The following is a 20,076-nucleotide window of genomic DNA, read 5'->3' on the forward strand; positions in this document are numbered from 1 at the left end:
TCTTTACCCGTGTTTCTAAAGAGGCATTGGATGCTAAAGGAGAATGGATCTGCAAAGGAAATGGTGATGGAGCAGGTTACTGGCAAGGACTGTCTGCAAGATTCAGTGGTGATGGTGTGTGTGTGTGTGTGTGTCTGTGTGTGTGTGGTTACACACCATAGCCACAGTCACCCGGCCCCTCTTCATGTGTCCCTCTTCATTCCGCAGTCTTTTGGGTATCTGACAAAGACAAACGACAGTGCTTCAGAAATGAGCAGCAGCCTGGTGCACAAACAGGTTGAAAGAGGAGGAGGGAGAGATGTGGAGGGAGAGACAGAAAGAAACCATTGCAATCAAGGCTAGTTCCTTTGTTTTCTGTTTGGCTGTGTTCTCTCGCGTGACGCTTTGAAATTGATCTCGGGATGCACCAGACCTGAATCCATGGATATTGTTCCACTTGAAATGAAGCATCAATAAAACTGTGCTTTATACTCAACCAATCTTGTTGATGTATATGCTCCTGAGCCATTTGATGTTCCCATATCACCCCCTTATCATTTAATATTTAGTTTTAAAAATCATTTTTAATCATTATAGTGGAAATCATTTTCAAGTCCGTTTTTTCCCTGCAATAAGCTGGTCTTGGTGTTTTTCATAAATCGATGTTATGCTTTTGTAATGTTGCCTTTCTTTGAGCCTGACCGATCCAGTTGCACTACTACTATTTATCACAGAGGAAGCTAGTGTAGCTGTAAAGCCAGCCTGGACAATAACCTCCATGCCATTGCAATTTGTCCAGACATGGTCAGGACAGCTAGAGCATTACAGCACAGATAGTTTGTCACACTCCTTGTCACCCACTCAGCTTTTTCATCTGCAAGGGAAAGGGCGATCCCGATAGGGACAATGATCTTGAGAACATTGAATGCTATTTACAGCGTTCCAGGCAATTCATCGGTCCAGGGCAAAATATGATATCTTGCTGCCTCCACTAGTGTCATCTATCTCTGGAATCAGGGACTGCAACTTCATCATTCTATCCTTGGGCATCTTCTTGACAGCCGTTGTGAGATCTTTGAGCGTCCTTCTGGGGATGAAACGAGTCAACCACTGCCTTTTGCAGGTTAAAGGTTACTTGCGAAGCATTCACTCATCATACACTTGAAGATGGGAATTTAATTTTTGATCAGATAGTAGAGAAGCAATTTTTCTTTCAATTAAAGATGAAATCCTATTAAAATTTATTGTGTGGGGTGACATACACAGGGATTTCTCAAACGGTTCTTGACATTGCAATCTAAGCCATTATTTCCATCATAGAGAAAACCAATCAGGTGTCTCAGCCTGTTTTTCATCAAAATGTGCTTAGTTATTTTATACACACTATCAAACAGCTAGTCTGTGACAAATCTCTGTGCAAAGCTGACTTTGCAGGCTTTTGGTGGTAGTTTCATATTTACCCTGGACATGAGTGGTATCAATTCTCACATATTGGAAGCAAATAGTTAATTTATAATATAAAATACTTTCCACATGATGATAAAACATTGTGTTGTTTACTCATGAGTACACCACAGTTTTGCAATGGGGCTACAGGCAGACATTGACTGGTATAGTCATAGTCATCTCACATCCCTGTTATGGGATGGGATGGATGCAGCCCCGACCAGCTCCTCTAAGCCACTAATCCACATTTAATTGAACTCCAGAGACTTTGAAGTGAGTCTGTGATGCAGGCAGGTTTTATTCCACTGAGAGACAGCGAGGGAGAAGCTGTCCCCAGCTAAAGGCCTCAGCTGGGCTCCTCTGCTGTCCCCTGCCTTTAATGAGCCCCTTTAACGTAATACTAGGCCAGAGTTTTAGCTCACATTTGAATATTTCTGATTAATAACACAGCCTCTGAACCATACTAAAGTGTCCCTTTTACCCTGCCATGTCCCTGTGCACCTTGCCGGTGGACAGCTTTCAATCTAAAACCAGAGGGTGAAACAAAAGCCTAGTTAACAAAGCAGGGCTAAGTAGGTTAGTAGCAAATCTAAATGCTGGATTACTAGGAGCATGAATCACAGGGGCAGGGCCAATCATTTGGGTCTGTCAGGCACTGTGACAGCCATCAGAACAAGTTACTCTGACAACCACAACAATCTCCACAGGGACAGATTAAACTCAGCCCATCTAAGCATTTTTAAAGCTGGAGTTAGGTAGCGTCGTTTTGTTTGACCCCTGTGACAATTACCTCAATTGCAATGCAGAAACAGTCTAATCACATGTATGACATAACAAGGGTTCATCTTTGTCCCACCACCACTTTTTATATTTTTTGTATTTTTCTGATATTCATCTTTTGCTGTAATATGGATTCTCTTTTAGTGAACTAAACATTTCCTTCACACCTCCCAGCTGAATAGTCCCTATTCTGTTGCTGAAAGAATGTCTTTTTCATTGAGGCTGATCAATATAAAACATTAATCGTGCTGTTCAGGCTGTCTACCATCACAGTGTGAAAAATGAAGTAACCTAGCCCGCTGTCTGCTTTTCTATTCCTTTCCTTTCCTTTTCTTTCCTTCCCTTCTCTCCTTTCCTCTGATCTCTTCTGTCCCTGCATCTTTAATTTGTTTTAATTAATTCTTTTTCTTATTCCATATAAATCTACAACCGTTCTCTGTTCCTTATATTTCCAGATTCTAGCCTATACAGAAGGTCTTCATGGAAAATGGCTGTTTACAGAGATCCGGGCTATCTTTTCCAGACGCTATCTACTGCAAAACACCGCCCTGGAAATCTTCATGGCCAACAGAAGTAAGAGAGCCCCCACAACAACATTTTTATTATAACCCCAATGGACTTTATACATATGTTTTTTTTGTTTTTTTTTATTGAATAATATAGGAGAAGGGCTTATCAAAAGTGGAGTGGAAATATGATGATTTTTTATAACAGATTTAAAGATACTTCTTTACATAACTATAGGTTTTTCTGTTTCTCTTTATAGTTGCAGTCATGTTCAACTTCCCAGATGCAGCCACAGTCAAGAAGGTGATTCACAGCCTTCCTCGTGTTGGGGTGGGCACGAACTTTGGCCTTCCACAAACCAGGTGAGAGGCACTGCTCCAGTACATATAAGTATATATAATAATCTACTGATTTTAAGCGCTCTTTGCACCACCTACAGCAACAGAGCAAAATATGATTTACTTGAATCTGATCAGTAAACTTGAATGAAGAAGTTACAGAACGTTTACATGCTTGTGCCTGTTGTATTTTAATAATCCGGACTGAATTTTCGGCCTTCCAGTGACATGCACACACGGGTTCATCACTGATTTGTCCATCCCTCCAGCTCTCTCTTCACTTCTCAGGCATATGTGGCTTCACATAAACTTAGTCTGGTTCATTTTTTATTTCCTTTAGTATGAAGCAGATACTGTTGTTGTTGTTGGGTTGTAAGCCTGCAGGGCACACTCCTTCCCCTGTCCCTTTCCCATAACGTCTGTTTTGTGTCTCAACTGCACAAAAGCCAGCCACAACCTAAGTGTTGGCTTTTGTGTTTCTAATCTAAAATTCTTTGAAAGTTAAGACAAATGAAACTAGTGTCCTGGAAGATGCTTATTGCTTTTCATGACATATGTACTTGCCCAATATTTGAATGAAATTGTAAATCATGAACATGTTTTTTATATGCTACAGTTTGAATAACTTTTAAGGATTTAAATGCCAGACTAGGTGGGATTTGTTTAAAAAAAAAACAAAAACAGGAAGTTCTCAATATTAGTAAGCAAAAACACACTAAGTGTTTGAAACACTGAATAATGACGGCTCTGCAGTCAGTCCAGGAAAGTGGATCAAGTAATGAGTCAGTGTGGATGTACTCTAGAGTGTGCATTACGTACACACAGACTTAAGGTGACAGAATGTGTGTTTGTGTTGAGTCATTAATCAGGCTAGTTTTCAGGACAGGGACACCTTGCCTCTTTGTCCTAGGGTGGGTGAACAGTACACACGCACAAGCCTATACAACCACCACAGCACAAAATAATTTTATGTCCACAGTGCTGCAACAATAATTACTCAACCACATTTCACAGTCTACTTATAATTGTTGCTCCTAATTGGACATATTTCCTTCCGATGTGAAAATATTTTGAGAGGACCTTTTGTATTTTCTGTTCTTTAAATCTTTACATGTAATTGCAGTGTCATCTATGGGAAATGAAAAAAAAATATAGAAAGTACAGGAATGCACATTATTACATTTTATACAATATATAGTCTCATATTTAAAAAGTTGTATTTATACCTTTGAGAGGCCTAATGACTATAATCTCACACCATGACAGTGATTAATTCCATCATTTTCTTCTGTTTTAATTGGATTGGGGGTCATTTGTTTTTTTCCTACAGATTACATTATGCTCTGGGGCCTTCTATGTGTACGCACGTGCAATATGTGTATTCAGTCCAATTTATTGCATATTTGTCTTCTTAATTAAAAAGAGTGCAAGTTCAGTAGATTTTTCATAAAATGACATTTCTATTGCAAAAGTCTAATAAAGCCTGAGGGTTTTTTCAGTCTAAGCACAGTTTTGTGAAGTTGTGATTGACTTTCTCTGAACTGCTTGGCACAGTTTGCACAAAGCTCACAGGACAAAACCACTACTGTTATTTTACTGTCTGTCAATTTCTTATTTGTCTCTGTAGACGTATCTCACTGGCCACACCAAAGCAGCTATTTAAAGCATCCAACATGACGCAGCGCTGGCAGCGTCGTGAAATCTCCAACTTTGAGTACCTCATCTTTCTTAACACCGTCTCTGGTGAGGATGTCACCGACCAGACATGGTCATGTTATCATAGTTTGCGCCACAGAGCTGACAGTAGAAGACATGCACACAAACACACAGTTTGGCAACAATAATGCTGAGGCTGAGTTGTTATGTATGATCTCTGTTTCTCACTTTATTTCCTTCCACTAGGTCGGACCTACAATGACTTAAACCAATACCCGGTCTTCCCCTGGGTTATTACCAATTATGACTCAAAAGAACTTGACCTCACTCTGCCCAGCAACTTCAGAGATCTGTCCAAGGTAAGACACTCAAGGCACATACTCCTTTAGTAGCATATTTTTTTCTTTCTCACAAAGAGAGGGAGGTAGAGCAGTTAAGATGCAAGAAATGTTTGTGTGTGTGCATCTGTGTGTGGCTCCTAAAGTCCATTCATTTGCTGTGTAATTGCCATTGATCACAGTTTAGAGAACCAGCTCTTTCATCACTGCTGGCTGATTGCTCTCTTTACACAGGTTGTAGCGCTGCCCTTCTCTTTCAGTTATTCAATTGTGTAGGTCTAAAAAGACTAAAAGTTATTACACTAGGATTTTTGTTAGATACTTTTTTTTGAAATTTTTGGCCTCTTTCCTTTTTTATGTTGATGAATTGACTCAGAATCAAATGGTTAGCATGTATTTTTCATGTAAAACCCCTCATGTTCTGCCTCTGTAAATCCCATTTTCTGGTTTATCCATCATTTTCTGCTCATTATCCAAAATGTATAATTGAATTCTTTCAAGTCTGACCTTCCACAACACTCTAGGAAGTGAAGTAATACTCCCCGGTAGCTCCAGGCGTCAAGTGTTTGGGCTTAAAACAATGAAACCTGCCCTAAGATGCCCCCTGGCACATAAAGCCACACACTCACACTGCTGAAATTGCTTAAAAGAGTCTCCCTCATATTGTATGTAGACATGCAATTACTTACTTGCCTTAACTCCCTCTTTTTTATACACACACCACAAAAAAAAAAAAAGCTCAAAAACACCCAGCAAAGCTTACTAGCTCCACTCTTTAGAGTGGAGATCAGTTTTGTAAGATGGAGTCCAGTGGTGGGAGGATGGAGGATTAGTTTAAGAGTAAAATGACTGAGCGACTGTCTAACTGCTGGAACTAAAATGACTAAATAAATCAGCCATGGAGACAAAAAGGCATGTGTTAATGGACAGGGGATATGTTGGAGGAAATGCATTTCAAAGTTAAATTGGGGGGTTAGGATTTGTTCAGGTCCTGGGGTCACTCATGCTCATGCAAAGGGAGGGAAAGGTAGAGGTACTCACCTAGAGAGCAAAAATGCAACATGTTACAGTTATGGCAGAAATGGGATATTGCAGTTTAGACAAAAAGTAGGATTCAATTCCAAAATGCAAAGAAGTGTGTTGATGTCATGTTGGTTCTAAAAATTAGAATGAGGAAGCCTATGAGTTATAATCCTGTGTTCTGTTACGTCTTATATCAGCCTGTGTCCTGTATGTCATATACAAGTATCTGCTGTAATATATGCCAAGATGGCATTTTCCAATTTTTGTATCATATGTTATATTTTTGCTATCAAGTCTTGATTTATATTTACAAAGAATGTGGTTGAGTCTGATTTATTCATTTAAACCTCATGCTCCTCCTTATTATATGACAACATGAGTGAGAGAGATGTGGGGGGAGGCCGACAGTCCCCTTCAGCTCCCTGTCACACAGTCTTCCTTAAGCCAGGCCATCAATAAGCAATAACTTCAGATTGGTTTTGATTTAAACTCCTTTAATTACCCATCACCCCTGTATTCTGTTTCACTCAAACATTTCACTTTAGAGAAGATGAAGTGGCTCTAACTTATTTCAAAGTGATTCTGAAGTTTATTGGATGCCATAACATTGCTCAGCACTTTATAAAATGTAACATTAAGCCATTACAAAGTAAACCACATGGAATATGCACTTGTTCATATTTGATTGGCAATGCTGGATGATTTCGCATCACTTATCAGCAAAAGTTGAGCTGTGTTCAACTTTTTTGACAGAGGCTGTGTTTCATTGCTAGAGCCCACTGTTGGCACCCTGGCAATGCTCCAAGTGAAATGAATGAGAAATCTGTGGTTCTTTTGATGCAGTGTTATTACAGTATCGCCTGGTTACAACACGGTACATTCAAATTTCTTTGCAAATTGTCTTGACAGGTCTGAATTTTGAAAGAATAAACAGAATCAGAGAGTCCAAAATGAAGGGTTCCATAATTTGTCAGCAGTGATTATTTATGTCATCAAACTGATGATGCAAATATAGTTGGCCTTTGGAAGCAAATTCCCTGACGGAAATCTTTTATTTTTAAGGTATTCTGACCCATAATTTTAGGGATAGATATTCTAGGTATATAGTCCAGTGCAATACTTTAATCCTGCACAAAGCACATGAGCCATACACTCACACGTCTGTTCTTTCACACCGCCCTGTCATACAGGTTCAACCACCTCAACAGTCAACACCTTGTCACTTATGTTCTCCCCAGTCCCTTCCTTCACATTGGATCTGCTTCTGTGTCTCTATCCTCTGTGTTTATTCCTCCCAGTGTAGCTTTCCACACTGTATGAAGCTGCATAATTTCTCTGTTTATCTGGCTTCATGTTGCCCAGTAGGCTGAAATGTGACAGTTGTACTTGCCCCACTAGCACACACAGACTTGCACACACACACACACACACACACACACACACACACACACACACACACACACACACACACACACACACACAAATACACAGCCTCTCTTTCAGTTAGCTCGTTTCTGCCTCCTGCTCTTCTCTTTTGCACTGCCTTGAAGTTTGGACAGCTCAGGCTCTGTGCTCAGTCAAGTCTTGCAGCCCCAGGGACTAACTGAATGGAGGGGAGATGGGTGAAAGGAGGAGAGACGGAAAGACAATCAGAGAGCAAAAGAAAGAGGAGGAGAGTGTGTAAGAGAAAAAGAACAACATCATTTGCCGTCCTTGTACTCCTTTCTCCTCAGAGAGCAGAATAGCAGCAATGAGAGAAGGAGGGGAGGAAGTGGAGCCAATCTTTATTACATCTGTTTTATTCATGTTGTTGACATGCGAGTGATATCAGTGTATGACCAGTGGACCGTGGCAGACTGCAGTGTCTGGAAAAGGGCAAGCAGTGCTGTGCAGCCCCCCAAATCAACCCCCTCCCCCAATTCTGCACTCAGCCATTTGTGTTCTGTGTTTCTTTTCTTTGCATCATAATGCCTCCTGACCTTCACAGTTAGTTGTGTGCTATATGTCTATGTCTGCATCATTCCCCACCTTCTTTTTCCCTCCTTCTTTGTTTCCTCTTCATTGTTTTAGTTTTTTCACCCACCGTTTGTCTCTCACTGTCTCTCTTTCTCACCCTCCACATCTCTCTTACCCGCCTCTTATGTCACGTTGGTGGTTGTCTCGTATGGAAACAGGTCATCTGAGAAGCCTCCAGTGACATTGAGAAGCCAAATTGCCATGAATGTGTATGTGTGTCACACACTGTCATCTTCCCCAGCACAACAGAGGCCACACAGAATTTATGTTCCCTGCTGCCAGAGCCACTGTGACCCCAGGGACTTTCTTATCATAAACTCTAACCTCAACCTGACATCAAACGCCGACCCGCGAGATAACATTGTAGTCACGATAAGCTCACACTAGAACAGACTGCGAGTGTTGTAACATTTTGTTTTTATTTCCCCGCCCTTTGGTCCACCCTGGTTTGGCACAGTGCCGCACATTTCCCCACATAAATGCACATGTCCTACATATTGACATGTGACATAATTAGTCAGCTGAGTCATGGAGGAAAAGCATCTTTATTGTTGTTGTTGTGCAGTTTTTAACGAAGCACAGCAAACAATTAAAAGAATTATTAACCTTTTAAACATAAATGAGCTAGTCTGCATTTACACGGTGACAGAAATAGGGAGGATTTATTGAGCGTCCCCTGTACCTTTGTGCTATAACCTACTACTTACAGCCAGATCAGCTAATGGTGTATTGATTTCACCATACGTGCCCCATATGTTTATCCCCCAGGCCCTCCACACCATTTTCACTGTTTAAATAGAACATTATACATAAACACTCCTTTCAAAAGGCGCTTTTGATTTATGACTCAAAGCTGCATTGATGCTCAAATCCTTCCTAGGCTATTATACTTCATCACTGCTGACCCATTATTGTTTTAAAAGCAAAGTAGCACCAGGTAATTTTTTAATAATAATTGTTTATGGTTCCTCAAGGCAGCGCTTTTCTCTGAGATTAATTATACATTTTAAAAATTTAGTTTAATGTTTGTAATGGGATTTGATGCTGCCTTAACTTTTAGTAAAATGAATGACTCCTCTTTTTAATTCTTTTTAATTCAATATGTGTTCAGGACATTATCATAAGTTTCATTTTTCTATAAACTGTTTTAGCTACACCTTAGTTTGAGACACTAATTATTTCTTGTGTTTATTATTTTTTTCTCAAAGTAGCTTTAAAACATTTTTAAATGTAACACCATCTCCATTACAGGTGAAGAATTGTTTAGAACTAATCCAAAATTAATTCTCTGATGTTTACCTCTTCAAAGTGGCAGCACAACTTTGTTCTGTAGCTTTACCCTGTAGTCTAATTAAAACTACGTGATTGGTTCATTTATCTGAGAGCTCATCAGGGCGCTATTCTTTGCCACAACGTATTAGGCCAATCTGTGGTGGAGCGGCAGGCAGGCGTTCCATCAGCATGCTGCCTGGCGCTCTGCTCTGATGTACAGCACTGCCACCACCGCTGTGCTGTAGCTACTGTAAGCTGAGAGCGCTAGCCCAACAGTAATTTACAGCAGTAAACAATGTCGGGCTCGTGCAAGCCAACAGCCCCCACATGCACTCACACACAATTCTCTCTCTCTTTCTGTCAGTGTGGCACTTTCAGTCTTTTTTATTTTATATGCCTCCTCTCCCTTTTCTTTTTTTAATGAGCCGACTGTTATTAGGGCTATAAATCAGAGCAATGGGTGTGATGTATAATTCACTGTGTGTACTCACCCACCCCCAGTGGCCCTGAGGAAGCCTACAGTGTATCACTGTCAGCGCAGAGCTACACAATGTGGTGGCACGAGGCTTTTTGCTTTGTAAAGCTACACACACTCAGGAACACTATTTACAAATCCTAAATATACACACACTGAATAGTAAAAGAAACCAATACTGCAGAAACCTTTTGTGCATCACTCCCAGTGCACACAAATACATGTACACAGGCATGCCCCATTACACCCACCCAAAACAGTAGCCATAGCACAGATCAATATCACAGCCTAGCCTTTTATGAGTCTTGCTGTGACAAGCACCCTATGATATGAAAGAGATCCAATTGATCCACACCCTTCTAGGCCCTCATCCTCAAAAGGCCATCATTCCATTACCATTGATCCACTGTGTGTGTGTGTGTGTGTGTGTGTGTGTGTGTGTGTAAGAAAGATGAGGGGGAGTTGGAGCGAATGAGGCACAGCCAGCAGAAGACTAATAAAAATTGAACCAACCTAAAAGTGATTTCTATAAATGAGTATTTAAATAATAGCCATGGAGAACAGGGTTATTGGTTTTTGAAGAGCGATGGAAAATTAATGCAACTTAACCATTTTTCTAGGCTACCAATAAGGATGGTGACCAGTGTATTAGTTACAGATTAATAAAAGTAGAAATTAAAGGAACCCACAGCTTTGCTATTGATATTCCTAGTGGGCACTCTTTCATTGGAGCACATTAGTTTTCTCTGACAGAGTACAGCTGCAGGGGCTCTGTTTCACAGCCTCTAAAAAGCACTCTGTGGGAAAGGATTGATCTCTGTCTGAAGGGAAACATCATCTAATATTCATTTGATATTGCACAAAGGTTACTGGCTTTATTTGCCTTGAAACTGTTGTGCTGCTAAGAGTGGTCCCTGAATGTATTTGCACTAAAATTCACTGATTTCCCTTTGCCAGCACACATTATGTTTGCAATTTCTTGTCTGTATTTTTTTTTGTATCTATGTATGTATGTGTATATATGTATATGTATATATATATATATATATATATATAAACTTACTGGAAAATGTGTTATTTTTTCCTAGCCCATCGGTGCTTTGAACCCCAAAAGGGCAGCATTCTTTTCTGACCGATATGAGTCCTGGGAGGATGATCAGGTGCCAAAGTTCCATTATGGTACCCACTACTCCACCTCCAGCTTCACCTTGATGTGGCTGCTACGTATTGTAAGTGCAATGTTTATGAATAAATATACAGAATTTTAAAATTACCATAAATTAGCAATGTTTTGGTACACACTTAATTGTTCCTTTTATTATAGTGGTATAAAGGTTCTAAAAATATTGATATTTGTCCAAATAATTACATGTAGGCACAATTAATGTACAGTCTTGGATTTCCTCTTTTAGTAATACTAATAGGAATATCTAACAGCAATGCACTGGCTCCATAACAGGTTCACATCCACTTTCTGTTTTTTTAGTTGTATAGTTATATATAGTGCACAGCAAAATGCATATTCAAGTCATTCAATTTCAGTTTTAATTCAGTTTTAGATTTACATTGTGTTTGCTTTAGAGTTCTACATTGTTGAATCTATTGTTCATTATGCCTCTGCTTCTTAAAAACAAATACATACAATCCAGAGTATATCTATGCTAAATATGGCATCACATGCTTATTTCTCCTAATTTATTGTTGAATATATTGTATGTTTACCTTGAGTACATTCTCAACATTTTTTGATGAAGAACAAGTATTAAATGTGAAAAGTGTATGCAGTGTATGTTGTGTGTTCTCTTTCGATACCTTTGTTGAATGGATGCCATCAATCTTTTCATACTGCACTCAAGGGAGAGGGAGGTTACTAAGTTTTTCCAACGTGCAGTTTTCTGCTGTTATTGTCCCAGTAGCTCACTGTTTCAGTGACTCCCAGTAGAGTAACCTCATTGATCCCTGCACATCATTAGAGGGCTTACTCCAAAGCCACTTTACTAGACACTCTCACTTACAACCTTCGCTTAAAGATCAAACTTAACATCGGGCAGTAACGGAAAACTGTTTGAAATAACTGTGAACTCTATTTTTTACATTTCTTGACAGAACAATAAGATCAATTTTGGTTAACTGTGATTTTTGTTGTAGTTGAGACTTATGTCAGGCTAACTTAATTAATCTACTGTATTAGTCTGTAGCTGTGCTCCAAGATATTGTGTCAGTGTCACTTGGGAGCTGTTGCATTGGAGAGACAGCTATTGATCTGCACTAACAAGATTATGCATGACTAGAAATACATCAGTAGCATTATTGTATTGGTTTTAATAGCACACTGGGATTATTGTGATTTTATTTGTTTACTTTTGGATTCCAGTTTGTTAGAGCTTGTGTAAAAAGATTGGGTTCAGATCTGTTGACATAATGTTTTAGTGAACAACAGGCAGCACAGACTTTTATTGTATGTTTTTATTGCACAACAAAAGATTGTCATCTTGCAGCAGTAGACTCATTGGCTCCGATTTAGAGTGGTTATTTTCTTAATCAACAGGAACCCTTCACCACGTTCTTCCTTAACTTCCAAGGAGGAAAGTTTGACCATGCTGACCGTACCTTCTCATCAGTCTCCCGGGCCTGGAGGAACTGTCAGAGAGATACATCTGATGTTAAGGTACTGTACACACTGGTGCCTGCATGCATGATGTGAAAATACTTTTCAAAAAGGTTGCCTTGTTTTCTTTCAAGATGGGTGACTTATAAGAAGTTAGAAGAGATAAAGGACTGAGCACTGCAGGAGAATAAATCATCTAGCATCCATACAGACAAAGAAGAAAAACCTTCAAAAGAGTAAAGTCCAGTCACTACCAATCATTGTCCCATTGCAATGAAAGCTTCCTGGTCTTCTGATCAAAGCGTTAGACTAATCCTGATCCATCCCAGCCGTCTGTCTCAGATTCAGCCAGCTATAACCTGGACTTGAATCCCTGCCCATTGGGCCCCCAAATTCTGCTTAGCTTTTGGATCGGTCCTGAAACAGCACAGGTCATTCTCATACTGAGGACCTTCGAACCCCCAGCACACCCTTTAACTACTCTCCTAAAACATTTACAACTACACTCAGACATTCTCTGTCAAAGCTCGGTTTGCTTGGTCTCCTGGCACTGGGTCACTGGATGGGGGAACAGCGGTGGTGTTGGGGGTTTTGACGCTTGATTGCGTTTACCAGCCCCCCTCACATCCCGCTGATAAAACATATGGATTGTGTTACTGCGTCGCTGGCCAGTGCTTGATTGCAAAAGCCCAACAAGAGCCCTCGTTTGCTCTCTCAGTCTAGACCTGTCAATGTGGATCCAACTGTGAGAGCTCAAATTCAGATCAAAACAAAGGGGAAATCTCGACCACATCACTTTGTTTCCATGTTTAGTTTGAATTTTTAGCATATTTTGAATGAAGGCCCATCGACTTTATCCACTTGGATGCACACATTCATGCTCTAGTCAAAAGAGGAATTAGGGATGAGATGTATCAATTTAGTATGCTAAATACACCATTTAGCTTTAGCATCTGAGCCATTGATAGCAACTCTGTCCCTGCCAGAGGGCAAAAAGCCCCAGTGTTTTCATACCTAACTGGTAACGAAGGGGTGATAATAGGTTACAACACCCATGTTCATTGTGTCTCTAGCCTGGGTGACGCTAGCATGACCTCCAGGCCCTACTCCTCTGACCCTTAGCCTGAGCCCAAAGGCATCAGAGGGGGAGAGAGGAGAGAAGAGGGGTTAGAGGTAGCAACAGTGGAAGTGGAGCAGAGGAGCCCAGGGGCCAGAGCCCTTTCCAGTGACCCATGACAGGACAGGATTGGGGATCAGAGGGGCTGGCCTCTGACCAGACTGGAGCAAAGGGGCCACTGCACATAATGGTCCATGCAAGGCAGGCTTGAGTGTTGGTGAGCAAAGCCCTTAAGGTTTTGTTGGAGTGTATGTGTGTGCATGCATGTGTCTTGCCACCTCCTGCTCAAATTTACAGCAGCCTACAGACAGTGAACCTGGGTGAGCTGGAGGCCTCGTTAAGAGGGTGACCTCCTTGTTTTAGGTCAGGCTTTGTGAAGTGAAGAAATTTCAGAAGCAAGGAAGTGCTGTGTTGTTTTAAACCTGTGTGTTTGCTTGCTCATTTGATTGAATGTTTTCACCTCATTAATGAAAGGTGAATATATTGTGCAGCTAATCTTCTAAAAGTGACCTATAATCATAGCTAATTATGAGAAATGTACCACTATACAGACAAATCTTTTTAAACACGTCCCTCAGTGCCAGACTAAGAAAAAACCAGCATTTGTTTTGTGAGGAAATTTAATCAACAAGTTTATAGCACAGTTTGCATTCAGTGCAGTACTTTTTTTTTTTTTTTACACAAAGCATCCAAAAGTTGAAACCTTCTGCTTCATCCTGACATCCTGGTGTCTTGTAATCACTGAGACAAACCCACAACAACAGAACTGAAGTTTAGCCATGAAAAGCAGTATGGATTCACTCTATCTGCACGTTTTTAAGCTCAAACTCTGTTTACACTCATTGTGGCAAGTTCTGCTTAGTTAAGAATGTCAAAGGACTAAACATATGAGGTTTCATCTCCTGTTATAACTAAATTTGTCTTTGCTATCATGCAATTTGAAAATACTTTGTGTTGTTTGAGACAGCCAAATAAAATCATCATTGTTAGGAAAGAATTTGGCTGACAGTTTTTTTTTTTTTCACTGCTGGAAAAGAAGGGCTAGAAAAAACCTTTCCTGCTGCATAGATACAAACAAAGAAAGTTAGCAACATGAAATAGTGGGAAACTGAAGTATTATTTAGAGCGGCTAAACACAGAGGGAGGCAGCACAGAAGCAGTCAGATATAATTTTTTATGAATTATTTTGTAGTTTAGAAAATGCAGTTGTCATGAAATAATCTCAGAATTATTTATACACAGATGCCCCTTTCCTTTTTTACCCATACTTTTTCTAAATGTTGTTTTCTTAGACATATTAACAAACTATTCACAACTTTCCCCATCTGACTGCTTTACTAAGACACCTTTTCTTTCTCCACTGTAACTTCAGAATCATCAGAAGCTATTAAAGTTGATGTGATGTTTTGCTTGTAGTGTTGCTTTAATCCTACTGCATTTAAGTTCAAATATGTTTTTGTACATTCAGGAGCTGATCCCAGAGTTCTACTATCTCCCTGAGATGTTTGTCAATGCCAATAGTTACAACCTGGGAGTGATGGAAGATGGCACTGTGGTCTCTGATGTGGAGCTGCCACCCTGGGCCACCAGCCCAGAGGAGTTTGTTCGAATCAATCGCCTGGTAAGACAAATGCACAATGCACAGAACCTACATATAGTACTGTAATGAGCAAAATTGAAAAACACCCTAAATATCCCTGTTGAAGTGTTCTGCAGCAGCAGTTATACCAGTACACTCCACAGGAATCCATGAAGTGTTAAATCTAGATTGTTTTTTGCATTGTCACAATGGATGTACATCTTTTTAAATGTTTGTAATGTTGTATGAATACATACACATAAACAGGTCTGTGTCTGTCTTACGTGTAACATAACCCAGACCGATTGTCATCCTGTCAGAGGTTTCTGCCTCTTCTTGCACCAGATAAGCTGGAAATGCTAATTCAAAGAGACAGTGTTATTTCCTGACCGGCTCACAGTTCTTCCTGTTACCTGAGCCTCTTGCTCCTCTGACATGCCCCGACTCTCAGATTGCTGTGTTCGCAAAGTGATCCAACATCACTTCACATCCTCTCTCTATCCCCCTCACCATCTTTCTGTCCACCTCTGCATGTGGTGCATGTTCATGTGCGTGATTGCAACGGTATTTGTGAGCAGAGAAATGATGCTGGATTCTGTTTCTTATCTCCTGTTCCCTCCTTCTCGGCCCAAAGCAGATATATTCTGTGTAAATTAATGTTGAATGTTGTCAAACTTGCTGTCTTATTTTTATTGTTGATGTTCTCTCCTCTTCCATACACACACACACACACATGCAGAGGTTGAGAAACTGAGGTAACTCTTTGGAACACACATTGCCTTCCTTTAGAAGCCAAAAAGCACCAGATAGATTTACTTTCTGTTTTCTCTTGCTGGAATAACTTGTTTGAGTGCTTCAACTTCAAAACCTTGACTTTATCCAACGTTATCTTTAAAACCCAGCTCATGCAGGGAGGCTACAGTAGCCAAATAAACATGTTTTGTTGCTTTAAATGTTCAAAATAAATGTCTATGTTGGATTTTTTTTTTTCATATGCCACATTTTCAGCTAAATTTATTATATTTGTTTGGAGTAAAAGCAGGCATAGCTTCCTGTGTGATGGGTACCCACAGTAGTAATGGGTGCTGATGAGGCTTGGTGTGCTCTGTGACCTGTGTAGTCTTGTGGGGGGCTCTGTTAACCAGCCTGCTGATATGACCAGGGCCCTATCATTAATCACACATTTCTCTCTCTTTGCCTATCGGTATTGTCAAGGCAAGGTAGATGTACTCTGCAAAACCTTCTTTTCTTTTTTTTGTGTCACTCTGCAATTTTGCAGTATCCTCTTTCTGTTCATTTATATTAAAAAAATGAATATACTCTAAAAACAAACTTTAAAGTGCGCCTGTTGTCACAGTGCTGAAACAATTAGCTGATTGTTAAAATAAAATACTTAAAACTTTTAAACCTTTTTGACCTGTTTTCACCATATTTTTATTCTTTTACCTTTACTATCTGTAGTACCTTTTTTAATTTTTAATACAGCCCTTCCAAGTAATTGTTTAAAATTCAGGGGTGAAACTTAATTTTGAAGATATTATTGCATGCACTGAAACAGTAAACAGTAATACTAGAGAAACCAGCTTGTTAAAATGTGCATTAATGGGTTTTATGCACTAGTAAGCACAAAGCAGCTTTTCATTGCTGATTAAAGTGTGCCAGTCTCATCTATTTCTGCTCCCTTGATTTCCTTCACTCCCTTCCTTTGTACTCAGTTTGGTACTGCAAAGGCATTTAGACTGTACTTGTACACAGCTACCTGCTAGTTACTGCTTTCAGGCTGATTAAATTTCAGTCTGTGGTTTCTTTCTCTACTGTGTGCAAATTGAGGTATTGATCCATGTGTGCAGCTGAGCCCAGCAGGCCAGAGTAGGTGCATGAAAATATAACAAGCTCCATAGAACAAGGAGCTTTTTAGAGGTTTCACAGGGGCATTGGCAATGTAAATATCTGCTTCATATCCACATAGACACGCACTGTAAGTCTCAACATTGCTTATACATGCTCACCTGTGCCCTGATATAGTAGATTATTCCTGGTAGTTGTTGCTGTGTGTCAGGTGGCAATGCAGATCACGCATTATTTCTATATGAAATTATTGGTAGATCAATCCAGAATGAAAATAATTAGTTACAAACGTGCTCTTTCTGCAATTTCACCATATTTTTGACTGTCTCTGAAACAGAGTTCAGCCATTTCTCTCTCAGAACAACACAAAGAACAGTTTCTTTGTGCACATGCACGTTCTTACATCCAGCCCAGACTATTGAAATGCTGTCCACTCTGGTCTACTCAAAATACTTCTAAATTAGTTACAGTACCATTGATTCAGACTTCTGCTGCCCAAGTGTTGACCAGGACCAGAAAGAGAGAACACCATTATACCTATTTTAGTTATTAGATTGGTTGCCTGTCAGTTTCCATATTGATTTTAAAATTCTTTTAGTTATTTAAAAAGCACTTCAGGGTCTTGCACCCGCCTACTTGTCTGGCATGCTTCTAGAGTATGCACCAGCTCGGCCTCTCAGGTCCTCTTATTTATCAGATTGTCAGTCATCTGTAAAGCACTTTGAATTGCATTAACTTGAACAGAATATGCTGTACAGATAAAGTTTATCAATTGATCTTAACAAACCCTGTCTTTCAGTAAGTTTACAATTCATCATTTTATTTTTTTTATTATGATTTTGAGTATGTACTGTATGTGTAACATCTATGGTTTATTTATCCATCAAAAAGATCCTTTCTCAGCTGCTCTTCCTGAAATTTATTTAAAGGTAGTTTTTTTCCCATTACATGTATTTTTGGGGACGAACCTTTCCTGATGTAGTTCTAGGGTCTAAGGAGAAAAACGATATGCTGTATATTTTGCAAAGCCCCTTGAGGCAAGTTTGTGGTTTATGAAATTGGGCTTTATAAATAAAATTTGACTTGGCTTGACTGCAGTGCTACAGATCACATACAGACAGAAAGGGAAAGACAGGGTAAAGGAGGGTGGACAGGGAGAATTAGGGAAAGAATAGCCCGAGGATGAGGTAGAGGGAGGGATGTGTGGGTGGACAGGTCTCTGGTCATGACAGATAGCTGGCATTAGAGGGTGTCAGCTGGCAACTGTGGTACTGTTGGGAGAGAGATGAGCCTGGTGGAGAGGAGAGTGGAAGAGTGAAGGAGTTAATGGGCTGTTTGGCTCTCTTTAGCTTGTCTGATGCTAATGGCCTCACAACACAAGGATAGACAGCAGGTGAGAACACGCAAACAAACGCAAATGCACACACGGTTTCAAACACACACGCCTGCTGTCTCCTCTCTGGTTATGAGCCCTAGATGATTAACAGCTAATTAGGGCCCAATCTGGAAAGGCTATTAAAAGCCTCTCACAGTAAAGGATTGTGCTGCGGTGCAAAACGGCAGCTTGTTTTTGTTGTTGTGAGTGAGAGTTGCATGGTTGGTACTGTAATAAAAAAAGAAAACAGGAGAAGATATAAATATTTCATCAAAGTGTAGCCTGGTTTATGTAGCTCTGCTGTTGAAACTGTCACACTTTATCACTGATAATTACTAAAAAAGTGTGTTACATGGAAAGCGTGTGCCTGTATAGATTCTTGTTTACCCTTCGCCTTACACAACACTGAAGGCTCAAAGGCTTACCTTTACTATGCTGAATTGCCTGTTGTATACTTAAAAGCTTGCTTGTAAAGGCACACTCCCTTTTTCTTGGTCCATCAAACACCCACATGCTTATACACGCAGAGACACTGGGGTCTTGGGGCGGCATGCCATAGAGATCAGGGGCTGCTTGTTGTTTTTACCAGGAGGTTGAAGGAGAGGTTAAGAACTTGATCCCTTCTTCACCAGATAACTACATGTCTCTGGGCACTGTCAGCCTCTCTGACGTTCCGTTATACATGACCGCATCTCACTTCTCACGTCTGCTAACCATTAGCGTCATAGCAGGTGATCGTGTGTGTATGCTTGTGTGTTTGTGTGCACATCAATGTTTACCTGTGCTGTCATGTGTCCAGGCTTCATCGGAGCTACTGACATAGAGCAGCCTAAACCACAGACAGTTACACTGTAGTAGCCATCTCCTACTGTGAATAAACTAACTTACTGTGAGTAAACTAAGCCAAACAGTATGGATTGAATCAGCTATTATAATGCCTAAAATGACAGTGTTTACCTAAATCACAGTCTGGATTTAAAAAAAGAATTCATATGTTTAACAAATCTAATATGTCGATTTAGTGCTAATATAACAGTAAAAATTAAATGTTCATATTCATACCAATATGGTTGTTCAGTGTTCAATGTTCAAACTGATTTTATGTATCTGTTTGATAAGATTTTTAGTCATAGCAGCGAGCAGCTGCAAGAGTGGCTGCCTATCTTAAAACAATTTTTACCCTCAAAGCTGGAGTGCAGTCACTATTTGAACTTTATGGGGCACATTTGCCACTTTTCACATTTGGTTCCTTTCAGTCATCTGTGCTCTTGTAGTGCTGCTGACAGACCTGCAACCACACACATGGGACAGACGGGCAACACATTACTTTTCCCTCCTATAAAGTATTTGCTCACTCAAAGCAGTGACAGAGACATCAGCTAAACAGCCCTCACAGAAGGAGAGGGAGACTTTGCTCTTGTTGAATGGACAAAACCAATTGAGTGATGGGTCAGAAGCTGATACTCAGAAGGTTGACCACAGGTCACTGCCATATATTCTCAGTCCTTACCCAAGGCACCTCTGCTCAGTGGACTTTAGACACCAAAGTCGCCTGGTGTAGGAGAATAAAAATTAAACCTAAATCTTATCTTTAAATTGGAAATTTACCGTATAGTGTATAGTATATGTTTTGTAGAGTCTCATATTTGATCTACAGCTGTTGCTGTCATGACTGCAGTGTAATCCTGCCTGCAGAAGTAAACTTCTACAGGGCTGCTC

At 40.1% G+C, this 20,076-nt stretch overlaps 1 protein-coding gene across 4 annotated transcripts in view; it reads left to right on the forward strand.

Moving 5' to 3' along the window:
* The window catches only part of lrba (LPS-responsive vesicle trafficking, beach and anchor containing), a 162,781-nt gene that overhangs the window by 112,987 nt on the left and 29,718 nt on the right, over positions 1–20,076 (forward strand). For all 4 annotated transcript variants that reach the window (XM_026303424.1, XM_026303427.1, XM_026303425.1 and 1 more), the window contains 7 exons: positions 2,661–2,778; positions 2,972–3,074; positions 4,678–4,793; positions 4,953–5,065; positions 10,919–11,059; positions 12,379–12,498; positions 15,024–15,176. In XM_026303424.1, coding sequence (XP_026159209.1) covers positions 2,661–2,778; positions 2,972–3,074; positions 4,678–4,793; positions 4,953–5,065; positions 10,919–11,059; positions 12,379–12,498; positions 15,024–15,176 — 864 coding nt within the window. The remainder of the gene's footprint in view (positions 1–2,660; positions 2,779–2,971; positions 3,075–4,677; positions 4,794–4,952; positions 5,066–10,918; positions 11,060–12,378; positions 12,499–15,023; positions 15,177–20,076) is intronic.

Source organism: Mastacembelus armatus, chromosome 1, assembly GCF_900324485.2.
Source record: "Mastacembelus armatus chromosome 1, fMasArm1.2, whole genome shotgun sequence".
Classification (NCBI taxonomy): Eukaryota; Metazoa; Chordata; class Actinopteri; order Synbranchiformes; family Mastacembelidae; genus Mastacembelus; species Mastacembelus armatus.